Source organism: Pseudorasbora parva, chromosome 9 (assembly GCF_024679245.1).
Source record: "Pseudorasbora parva isolate DD20220531a chromosome 9, ASM2467924v1, whole genome shotgun sequence".
NCBI lineage: Eukaryota > Metazoa > Chordata > Actinopteri > Cypriniformes > Gobionidae > Pseudorasbora > Pseudorasbora parva.
The window spans coordinates 16864507-16877398 of record NC_090180.1 but is presented as its reverse complement, the minus strand read 5'-3'; the positions used below and the strand labels follow the sequence as shown (position 1 = coordinate 16877398).

The window sequence follows — 12892 nt, the reverse complement described above, 5'->3', positions numbered from 1 at the left end:
AATGCAGGGTATATACAGCAATCCTTAAGTTAAATTTACTACTTTTTAATACCTTTTTTACTACCTTCAGAATATTTTTTAAAACCATCACGACACTGAATTGCAAGTGTTAATCAGCGACCTTTCTATTATTTACACAGATGTTGACATATATAACATACAAAAAAGAATAGATTTAGAATCGACAACAGGAGGAAATCTGTGATAAGTTATCATTCAGACAGTAAAATAGATCTCAACATTCACAAAGGTTGGTTAAGGAGAAGCATTACTGCATACACATTTGATTTCAATTAATAATTGGTAATTCAGCAATTAAATTATATAGTGTTTTTTTTCCAACAACAAAACCTGAGCCAAATATTACATTTCTATAACTGTGATAAGTTGTTGAATTTAACAAAATACTAAAAACTAGTGCTGACAATCGATAAAAAACTTTAACTAGATTAATCACACATTTTTACTGTGATTAATCGCAATAAAATAATGTTTTTGTACGTTTTAATATATTTTTTAATATAATAATTTCACAGTTAATCAAATAATGTACAAACAACATAAAGACAGTATATTTTAAATACTTGTTTAAATGGCATCTTTTTATGAATGAAGGCCAGTAGCCTATTACTGATATTAATACAGCTACTGATTTGTTCTTTTTTTTACATTTATTATTAGGCTTCAAAAATATGACAGTTTTTAATTTAAATAAACTTAAAACAATGCTAACATACACCCTTAATAAATGTCATGTTTACTCCCGCCCTTCCTGTCTTAACAGTTAGGAAATATACAGAAATGTAATAAAGTTATCAAAGTTATATGCAGTCTGCACTGCATAAACTATAAATTAAATAGTTAATCCTTATTAAAGCTACAAAAGTTATTTAGTCAAGAGCAGCGAGTCATTTTCTCTGTTCCCTTTGTTCTTTAACTTTACTGACAGGAAGCTTTATTGGCTGCGGTCCCTTTAAGAGCAGACAGACACGCGGATCTCACTGTTTATATACTGTCTAATGGATCTCGCCTCATTCTCTCACAACTCTTTTTGTTCATTTTAGATTTTATATAAATCATTTATGATTGCTCTTATGAGGATAGTCATTGAAGACATGCCTTGAAGCAAGTCTAAAATAAAACGTAAGCCAGCCACTTCTGTTGAGCGCGCAGTGTTCTGAGATGATGCCAAACGACCACTGAATATGACGTTAGCATCAAACATACGTTGAGACGGAGACAAAAGATCTTTGATTATGTGTCCAGATATGCTAAAGCCCATATTTAAACGAACTAACGCAAACGCAGATAGAGTTTCAATCAGAATAGGACACCTGATAGTCTGAAAAAATAATACCTAATTTGGAAAAAAATAATACCTCTGAGGCCACATTTAACACTTTTAATGGCCATAAATTTGACAATTTTGATTTATCACTTTTTAATACTTTTTAAAACCCCGCGGACACCCTGTGATGTACTCGTTCTCCTTACTGTGAAGTTTGTGGAACATGTCACAAAAATGATTCGAACCTCATTAGTAGGTTCGAATCATTCGATAACTGTATTAGTAGACTAACGTAGAGCTGGTAAAAATTGTGGTTTTGGTCTATACGGCTAATTTTGCCCTTCATGACAACTGTGAGGGGGGTGGATTTTTTTATAACTCATTCGTTTACATTATATAAAGCCTTAAATTTCTGAATAATTAAGGGTGTGGTCACTGAGTGACAGGTGGATAGCCATTTATCCGCTGTCTGTTAGTCATTGCGTCACCTCAGCTCCGCCCACGTCCCGCCTCTTTGCCCATTTTCGGTTATCGGGCATGATGTGGGATTACACGCTGGCAAGATGGCAGCGGCCAACTCGTCTCTACTTTATGCTTCAAAACTGCTCTTCAGAATCCTATGGGTGTCGTCATGGACACTACGTCCATATTTTTTTGTACAGTCTATGGCTGGTAGATAGATCATCTCTTCTTCTTCTTCTGCTCTTTTTACTGTCGTGGCGGTTATAAAACAGCATTGCATTACTGTGTGCGCATGGGCGTAGATTACGCACTTTTACTGGGTCTCAACGATCCTAGTCAACCCGCTCCGAACAGGATTCGAACAGGGACGCTAAAACAGCTTTCTCTAAACTCGGTTGAGCTTTTAGCTTTCTCTAAACTCTAAACACCCTTAATGAATTTACTCTTAAAGTCACGGGCAAGTGTATTTACATGGAAACTGAAAGCTGAATTTATCATCATTACTCCAGACTTCAATATCACATGATCCTTCACTAATCATTCTCATATGAGGATTTTATAATCAAGAAACATTTATGATTATTATCAAAAAAAAATTGAAAACAGTTGCTTAAAAATGTTGTGGAAACCATGATAGGCCTACATAGGGCTGGACAATAATTCAATATCAATATATATCGCGATATATTTTTTTTCAATAACGGTGATATGATTTTTAAACCCATTTCCGATATTTCAATATACATTACAGCATTCCTCACTGACTGACGTTCAGGGCGCAGCCGTCAGAAAGAGCAGAACACGATTGGCTACTTGCGCGATGACGTACACCACAGTCAGTGCTCAGCAGTAGTAGGCTGATAGATCCAACGCGGCAAGTTTTAGCTACAAAAAGAGTTTCCCTGACTAATACAAATGTGACTGAACGAGCTTCCACAAGTAAGGAGAAAGACTAACTTTCTTTAGTGGCGTGGAAGTGGTTCGGCTATCTACAGCACTATTCACACGGGATTAGTATTATAGAGACCTCTGTGATTTAGAAATGACTCCCCCACATCTGAGTTTTACGTGGCGCATTCGCACGGGATAAGCAAAGCCTGTGATTTTACTTGAATTTACTGACTTCTCCCGGATATGATGACGTTATAGATATCTGTATGAAATCATAAACAAGCATCGATATCGTTTTGATTAATACTCTCAAATTGATAATCATTCTAAAGTGAAAGTATAATGGGAATTCATAACGGTGCGCATTATGAATGCAGACTTTATTCTTCGTGAAAGATAAAGATAGAAATGCTCACAGGAAGAAAAAAAGCTTGCAAAAATTATATACAATCCGCCTAATCCTGACCATATCACAGAGATGTCGATTCGCACGGGACTACTATTACCACAGGACCTCGGTGTTCGGCGAAATATGGTAGGTAATTTGAGGGGGAATTTTTACTTTACAAATTACAGACATGGCCGATTCGCATGGGATTAAGATCACAGACATTCTCTGCAATTATTACAAATCACCAGAGGTCCCCAGATAATACTAATCCCGTGCAAATGGGGCTTAAGGTCTGATATTAAACTTCAGGTTTCAGTGTGCTGCAAAATGTGCCGGAGAGGTGCCGACTAGGGGTGTAACAATACATCGACATATGCATCAATCTAATGTCTAACAATACGATGCCAAGCGTTACAAATAATCCATGCAGACTATTTGTGTAAGAGGCAAATGGCACATTTGTTTTAATGCTTTCCACATTTGCACACAATGACATGTATTGACACCAACGCGTTCATTCTCGTTTAAATTACCTTTCAAAGCTTGTGAAAGACGGTCAGACATGGCTTCACGAAAATGTATCATTTGCTCGAGTTTAAAGCCTTGCAAAAAGCAGCGTGCACTCATCTCAAACAGAGCACAAATAGGCAACTGAATTGAGTCTTCTTTTATTTATTTTTTGTGCATCAGTAGATAAAGGTCTATAGTTTTGCATTAAAGAAGAATATAGCGCTATGAATCGTTCTTCACTGAAATTTAAAACTTAAAAGAAAATGCTCAATAAACTGCGTCTGCGAAGTGAGAGTCTTGTTTAGTTGACGGTGATTTCACATTTCTTGTTCGTATAAAGGCTAAATGCAAATAAAAGGTGAACATTAATTTATTTGTACCGTTTTTATTTCTAAAATATTATATAGTTTTATAGGAGGAGGTTTCATAGACTTGGCAAATTAATTTTTCAGAAGTTTGTAGGTACAGATATCCTTTGTGGCAGTTTTCGTAGTTTTTCTAAAGCTTTTATATAGTTCATATCGATATCGAAATTATATCGTATCGACCGAAATTAAGAAATATATTGTGATATAAATTTTGGCCATATCGTCCAGCCCTAGGCCTACATTTTATTTATCAGGATTCTTTGATGAATAGAAAGTTCAATGGACAGCAATTATTTGCATTAATTAAATAAATTATTATCTTCTGTAATATTAAAAATATCACAAAGTAATAATTTCTCTCTTTTTTAAATTTTACTACAAATGTTAGAATGGTATGGTTATTTCCACAAAAATTAAGCAGCACCATGAGCAGCAAAACTTTTAAACACTGATAATAATCATAAATGTTTGTCGAGCATCAAATCCTCATGAGAATGATTATTGACACTGAAGGCTGGAGTAATGATGATAAATTCAGCTTTGATCACATAAATAAATTGCACTTTATTATATATTAAAGAGAACAGCTGATTTACATCATATAATATTATATAATATCATATGATATTATATATTATATATATTTTTTTACATTGCATAAAATCTATGGAGACTTTTTTCTATAAAATCTAAAATATAGGAAAAAAATATTAGAGATATTAGTGGTTATTGATCAGCAGTGTATTTGATATCGTACCAAATTAAAAGCAAGCGATGCGATAAATTATATCGGTGAAAAAAAAATTGGTATTACGACATTTCTGTCCCCCTCACTTCTGAAAAGATGGCTACGCCCCTGCGTGTGCGCCCTCCTTCTGGACTGAGTGTGGATTGCCTCTGACTGTATGTATTCATCGTCTGATTGTATGAACCGTGACGGTGCGGGGCGAATGCATGTAACACCCCCTAATAAACATACAATATCCAGCAGACCTAACAATGCTGTGCTATGGATTATTATAACGGGGAATGCTTCCATGCAAAAGGGAAACTGCATTGGGTTTTACTCCACTGGAGTCTCTCACCTGGGCGGTAGGGCTTCCTCTTCCTTTTCTTGCAGGCATCTGTGTCTTTGGAGTCATCATCTTCTGCCTGTGGCCTTTCAGGACTGGAGTCTGACTTCACCTCACCATCCACAATCTCCCCTTCTGCTGTAAAACAGGCAGAGGCAAACAAATACACACAAAGCTGTCAGGAATCACACACAGGTAAACAAACCCCAATCTGCGCCCCGGACTACAAGAAGTTAAAATGCAATATAAGACATTTTTTAAATGTTTTACGCAACAGATTCAACAAACTACAGTCCATTTGTACTAAATAATAACATTTCAAATCACTATAATGAGCTGCCTAGCTAGATAACTAGTTTTTATGGCATTATAGGGGCACTCCCATTGTTTTAAATTGTAGGTACAAAAATGATGCTACCTTCTAAGACACCTAATCTTCCTCAGAATTGGAGGCGCAATCACATGGATCCTTTATGGATAATTTCATAATACTTTGCCATGAACTCACCAAAACTTTTATATTTTATATTATAAATCTGTATAACACATGGTTATTCTTAATCAGACATCAAGAGTTGAATGTATATATAAACAAAAGCGTTTATTTTAGGTTTAAGGCATTATGTTGGTTTAAGGTTGTGAACCCCTCAATACCGCATCTCTTATTTCGCTTATCATTTATGAATATGAACCTTTCGCTAAAAAAGTATAAACAATGCAGTACTTTTGGGGTCATCAATGTCTCCGTCTCTGGAGAGTTCAATCTGTGGGTCTGGAGGAGTCTGCAGCACGGCCACGCTGTTCTGGTTTATGATCTTCAGTTTGAGTTTGGGTTTGGAGCGTCTCCGGCGAGAGGCTGCTTTGGCGAGACTCTGTAGCTGGGACAGACCAGACTCAGTGAGACAAACACCATCCTGGGTGTACGTCCTCGAAAGGTCTGTGGAGCGGAAACATGAGAGGCACTTCATTAGAACATGAAGAACCGACTCAAAAGAACGATTCACTCTTAAATTGGACATTACTATGGCCTGTGAGAAAGTTTTACCCTACAAAGTATCAAGCTGACGAAAAACCATCACCAGAAACATTTATGTTCAATGTAGAATTTTCGATATAAAGGTTTCATTAGTTAACATTAGTTAATGCATTAACTAACATTAACAAACAATAAGCAATTCATCTTTGTTAGCCTTAGTTAAAAAATACTTTTAATTGATAGTTTAATTGATAGTAGTGAAATAATACAACTTTTTAAAAATGTATTAGTAAAGGTTGAAATTAACATGACCTAAGATTAAGAGGTTAACTAATTGAACCTCAATGAACCAACAACTAAATGTTTTAGGAGAATGAAATCAACTTTACCAGGATCTCTTGTTTTTGTGAATCTCTGTGGCATGAGAACAGACTCGACTAAATCCAAACTGGGTTTGGCTGGCGTTCCAGGCACTGTTTAATGAACACACAAATACACAATGTCAACAAAATAAGATTTATAAATGTAAAACAGACTGTGCTAAAGAAGTGCTTGTTTACCAGGAGAGAGGGGGGTCTGGCCTTGACACAGACTGCAGTCAAAGCTGGTGTCTGCTATCTTCTCCACTTCCTCCTCCGAGCAGATCCCCTGACACGAGGCATGCATCCACCTGCAGACACAAAAATGGCACGTTTGAGCTACGGATATGAGTGACACCTCAAACTGTGTATGTATTGAGGAGAGCCATGCTATTATTTTTCTACGCTTCATTGTCTTCTACTATTAGGACTTACAATTATATTGTGCAATAAACTGGAAAAAATCCCATTAATTTATATAGAAGGAGGGAAATTAGTTATATTATTATATTACAGAATATTATTGGGCCACTTTTCACTTCCATTAAGCTACGACTTAGTAACCACCCAAAACCGATTAGCTGCATATAAAGAGGTTATAAAATAGAGAAAAATCTATTTTTTCAACAATTCTTATGACTATTATTATTCAGTTTAAAAAAAATATTAGATTACCAATATGCAGAAAATATTTGTATTTTAATTTAAACAAATCTAGTTGTTTGCGTATTCATATTTCATTATTCAATATGAATACACAAACAAATAAAACAATTAAAAAGCTATTTTTTTTATAAATAGTAGTAGTAGTAGTAGTAGTAATATTTCTGTTATTGTATTTATACAAGACTGTGTATATTTGATCAAAAATACAGTAAAACTGTAATATTATGAAATATATAAAAAACAAAAAAAAAACTTTTTTTAATAGTAATATATTTTTGAAAATTTGAATTTATTCCTGTTAGCAAAGCTGAATTTTTAGCATCATTATTCCAGTCTTCAGCATCACGTGATCCTTCAAAAATCATTCTAATATGTTGATTTGCTGCTCAAGAAACCTTTATTATTATTAATGTAGATACTGACAGTTGTGCTGCTTAATATATTTGTAAAAAACATCATGCAATTCAGGATTCTTTGATGATCATGAATATAAAGCTCAAAAGAACAGCACTGATTTGAAATATAACTTATGAAATATTACTTATTTCTTTATTGTCACTTTTGATACATTGCATCCTTGCTGAATTAAAGTATTATTTGAAAACAAACAAACATACTAAACCCAAACCATATATTCATTGGTGTTACTATATTTTGTTTCATGAAACAAACAGTGGTTGATATATAGGAATAGCCTAGCAATCACTATTTTAACATCTTATCAAATATTGTGAAATATAATTTGTATATATATATATATATATATATATATATATATATATATATATATATATATATATATATATATATACGCTTATGATATATATATATATATATATATATATATATATATATATATATATATATATATATATATATATATATATATATATATATATATATATATATATAGTTTTGCATGAGCCAGCATCTCTTCCAAAGTGATTTGCTGAGTTGAAAGGAATCCAAGCACACCAGCAGGTACAGGCACAGCCTAGACACAGAGTGCTGGACCGCAGCTCACCTGTCACACTGGCGGCACTGCAGGATGATCTCCTCCTCATTGTAGTCCTGCTGGCACAGTGGGCACGATGCCAGGCTGGCGCAAGGGGCACACTGAGTATAATTATTCTGCCACTCACACCTCAGACCCGCAGACGTGGCGCCGCACTGCGTACAGGACACACACCTGTGGGAGGTCAAAGCAGGCAGAATGACATTAATCACACACCACACGGCTCCACTGATTTTACCACCTTAATAACAGCTCACTGTTATTAAGGGCTCATACATGACAAGTAAAATAACTCACATTACTAAATGACTTTTAAAAAATGCTTTTGTTAATAAAAAGTTTCTCTATTGTAACCACCAAGTATTCTTAAATTAACCACAAGTTTTCAGTTTTCAAAGCACAGTTGCAAGTATCATTTTGTAGGCAAAAAAACCTGAATTATATTATTTTAAATACGTCTTAAAAGAGAAAAGAGTAAATTGTGAAACAACATGAAATACCATTTGCATTTCCAGCTCCCATTGGGCACATTCTGCAGGGGTGGGTCTAAGCAGTAGGTGTGGTAGCTGATGTCACAATCGTCACAGAGCAGCAGACGTCCCGGGTCGCTGGCCTGACCACACGCCTCACAAACGGTACACTCCAAACACCGCCAGCCTTTACTCAACACCACCTTGGTGATCTGACAACCAATACATGTCATTTAACATTAGGCAGCATATGCATATGAAGACACAACTTTTCAAAAAAACAAAAGAACACAGTAGGTTTTAGTAGTTATTATATCTTTTCTTCTTCTTTCGGCTTTTACCTTCAGGGGTCGCCACAGCGAATCATCTGCCTCCATCTAGTCTTATCCTCTGTATCCTCTTCTCTCAGACCGACTACCTTCGTTTCCTCCTTCACTACATCCATAAACCTCCTCTTTGGTCTTCCTCTTGACCTCCTGCCTGGCAGCTCTAACCTCAGCATCCTTTTACCGATATATTCACTCTCTCTCCTCTGAACATGTCCAAACCATCTTAACCTGGCCTCTCTAACTTTGTCTCCAAAACATCTCACATGTGCTGTCCCTCTGATGTCCTCATTCCTGATCCTATCCATCCTCGTCACTCCCAAAGAGAACCTCAACATCTTCAGCTCTGCTACCTCTAGCTCTTCCTCCTGTCTTTTCCTCAGTGCAACTGTCTGCAATCCATACAAAAAAAAGTCCAACATGATCTAATATAAATTTTATTAATGTTGCCCTGCCTAATATTTTAGTGGGAAAAAAAATATTTTTTTTCCCTTTAAAGTCCCCCTGTAGTCTAGCCTTGATGAAAAAAAAGTGTATATATATATATATATATATATATATATATATATATATATATATATATATATATGTATATATATATATATATATATACATATATATATATATATATATATATATATATATATATATATATATATATATTGCTATATTTGTCTATACAATGAAAGTCAAAGGGGTCAAAAACAACATTGCACCCAATTAACTTTCATTTCAAGGAACATTGAGGCCTTTTTCACAATGACCATTTCTTTTGCGTTTCACAGAAAAAAGAAAGCTGAATTTTCAGCTTCATTACTCTAATCTTTAGTGTCACATAATCCTTCAGAAATCAGTCTAATATGATTTAATATTAATATTATCAATGTTGCACTGCCTTATATTTTTTCTTATATGAAATTGTCAGGGCGGGCTTTAGACGATGACGGACAGATGATCAACAGGAACATAATCATCAATGTCATTAAAAGGCGCTTTGGGTAGATTTTTGTTCTAATCCTAAACGGAGAACTTGTTTGTATATGCATTCACCTTGACTATTTCTCATAGATATGATGATCATGTTGGTAAGTATTCTGTGTATCCTTAAATTCTTTTTTTTTTTTTACAACACTGGCAAAGATTGTTTATTTCAGCGCACGTGCAGACAGGGTTGCCAAGTTTTTACAACCAAACCCGCCAACTACTAGCCCTAAACAATAGCTTCTCGAGGGGTTCTCCAGAAAAAAAATGGTGTTTGGGGGTTAAAATGTGAGCTATTTTGGCAAGGTTGCCTGCTAAAATTCGCATTCCTGGGTCTATATATCCCATAATTGAGGTCGCTTCATTTCACAACCCTCGGGAAAACCGCAGACTAGGCAACACAGTGCAGTTGAGTTCTTTTGACATTTGACAACTAATGTTATGCGTAGCTTCGTTGCTCTGATTGGTTGTAGTTCTATCCAATTGAGGTCTTTCCTGGTTTTTTTAGCTTGAATGTATAACTACACTCTTGCATCATTTAGCATCACTCGCACAGGCTCGTCTAGTCGATGTATCAGAATGGTAATGTGTTTTATGTATCGCTCTCTACAAAATCAGACACATAACAGTAATAAATATGATTAGCCTTTGGTTGTTAACCAAACCATGTTCCTGCCATCTCAGTCTGCCTTCAGTAGCAGTCAGTATCCTTTAGAAATGCTTTAAACAACTTAGACCCTCAGTGGAGAAAGGCATTTAGTTCATTAAAACATCGTAATATACATCATATAAATAATTAATCCGCTATACTGCTAAATGTACATTTTCATATATATAAATATATATGAAATATATCATATAAATGTATATTTCATATCAACAGAAAAATATACTGGGACCTGGGTTCTCTTGAAAATCCCCTGCTTCAAAGAACAGTTAATCATATGCTAAAGCCCGTCCGTCCGCACGTTGATGTGATTGGTTACAAGATAGTTTCTAACATAAGAAACTGACAATTTCAAAGCGCCTACAGCGATGGTGTTGACTTATGAATTTGCACATGGTTTGTCATAAAGCATATTAAAAATTGCATATAGACACAGTGTTGTCAAAAGTACTGACTTTTTAAAAACAGTACTGACATTTTAAAAACATGACCATTTGAGGGCTGTTGAGTGAAATCCTTAACACCTCTGACTGGCCATTGTGCTCACTGGTCAGCTGATAGGCACCTGCCTATGTGTGCTTTCAAATGCTTCCGTGCATTGATCATTGTAGCCAACCACAGACGTGTTTGATGAGTGTGTTAGCACAATGGCCAGTCAGAGGTGTTTACGATTCCAGCTCAACATTTTTTTCATTAGTACCAAAGTCAGTATTTTTTGATAACACCACATAGACATATAAATACCATTAAAAACTTGATTTTCAAAACAAAGTTTCGAACATCATGAATCAGCGTATTGATTCATGATTCGGATCGCCAATGTCACGTGATTTCAGCAGTTTGGCAGTTTGACACGCGATCTGAATCATGAATCAATACGCTGATTCATAACCGTTCAAAGCTTTATTTTGAAATTGGCCAATCGCTATTAAAGTCGTTATTTCGTGTTTTTTCACACAAAAACTACTCTCGTCGCTTTATAAAATTAGTTACTGTAGTGAGATGGACTTTGTAACAACGTCTTTAGTGCCTTTTATGGGTCTTGAGAGAGAAAATGACATTGGTGTTAATGAAGGCCTTTCTGAGCCATCGGATTTCAACAAAAATATCTTCATTTGTGTTCCGAAGATAAACGGAGGTCTTATGGGTGTCGAACAACATTAGGGTACATAATTAATGAGAGAATGTTCATTTTTGGGTGAACTAACCCTTTAAGTCTTTTCAGTCAAGTAATTTTTTCCATTATTAAATTTTTTCCCCAGTTTAGGAAGCTGTTTTTTTTTTACACTACCATCATCACCTTTAACAAAAAGGAAGGATTTAATGGCCTCATCCTGTAAAGTGCCCACCTTTATGTTAACACAGTAGGGGTGGTAACACTGTCCACACTGAGCACAGGCCAGGAGTCGACCCTCCACGCCCTGTCCAAAACTTCCACACACCACACACATATCCTAAGGAAAAGAATACACACACACACACCACTGTAAGAGAGCAGCTGACTCCACATACATACGGCTGTAAGCAGAACCGAATGCTCAGAAACATTCACTTTTACCTGTTTCAGTGTGAACGTGTCTGTACTAGAGAAAATCACCACTGTACTGTGCATGGCGTTTTCCTCCTCTTCCTTGAATGTGCACATTGGTTCCATGATGTTTATCTGCAGAGATACAAACATACCACACAAATGAATGCTTTATAGTTATATTTCCACATATCAGAACAAACAATGTAGTAGATGGCAGTTAATGAGACATACTCCCGGTGTCGGGATTGGAGGGATTCCGTTTTTCATTCTGGCACGGCCACGTCCTCCCCTGCCTGTGACACCCGAGCCCCTGGGCCGCCTCCTGCCGGGGAAGCCAGATCCTCTGCCCTGGTGACATAACACGGATATCGTAAGGGTCATCCTCGCTGGCAGAGGCTCACCGAAAACACAGAAAACATGGGGCTAAAGGATTCCGTTTTTTTCTGCTTTGCCCAACGGAAGCTTCCTGTAGCTAGTAGTAACTTTTTAAAAGTGTCATAAATTACAAAAGATTGTAATTGTATGTGTTTATACATATGTAATTACTCTGTAACAACATTATTCACTGACTTTGTGTTTGTGATGGGTTAATTTCACATTTCTGCAACAGATCACAGATAGTTTTTAAATATAGGGATCCTACCCCTTTTTCTAAGAATACACATTTCCAATCTTTTAATTACAGACTGTTTAAAAGTTTGGGGTCAGAAAAAAAAAAAAAAAAAGCATTAATTAATTTTATTTTTGCAAGGACACTGCAAAAATGCTTTTCTTACTTAGTATTTTTTGTCTTGTCTCAACTCAAAATTTAAAAACATTCTTATATTAAGAAACATTTACTAGACAAGTAAAAATTATTGTCGTTGTGGGAAAAAATAACTCAAAATTAAGAGTTGTTGCTTAAAATAAGCAAAATAA

The 12892-nt window shown here is 35.5% G+C and overlaps 1 protein-coding gene across 10 annotated transcripts in view; it reads right to left on the bottom strand.

The window, feature by feature from the left end:
• The window catches only part of kmt2cb (lysine (K)-specific methyltransferase 2Cb), a 142407-nt gene that overhangs the window by 45407 nt on the left and 84108 nt on the right, over window positions 1-12892 (bottom strand). For 8 of the 10 annotated variants that reach the window (XM_067454132.1, XM_067454135.1, XM_067454134.1 and 5 more), the window contains 9 exons: window positions 12206-12322; window positions 12002-12106; window positions 11793-11897; window positions 8500-8681; window positions 8009-8173; window positions 6520-6629; window positions 6349-6432; window positions 5708-5920; window positions 4996-5121 (listed from right to left, as the gene is read on the bottom strand). In XM_067454132.1, the coding sequence (XP_067310233.1) occupies window positions 4996-5121; window positions 5708-5920; window positions 6349-6432; window positions 6520-6629; window positions 8009-8173; window positions 8500-8681; window positions 11793-11897; window positions 12002-12106; window positions 12206-12322 (1207 nt within the window). The remainder of the gene's footprint in view (window positions 1-4995; window positions 5122-5707; window positions 5921-6348; window positions 6433-6519; window positions 6630-8008; window positions 8174-8499; window positions 8682-11792; window positions 11898-12001; window positions 12107-12205; window positions 12323-12892) is intronic. The other 2 variants (XM_067454133.1, XM_067454142.1) reach the window with 1 other exon arrangement.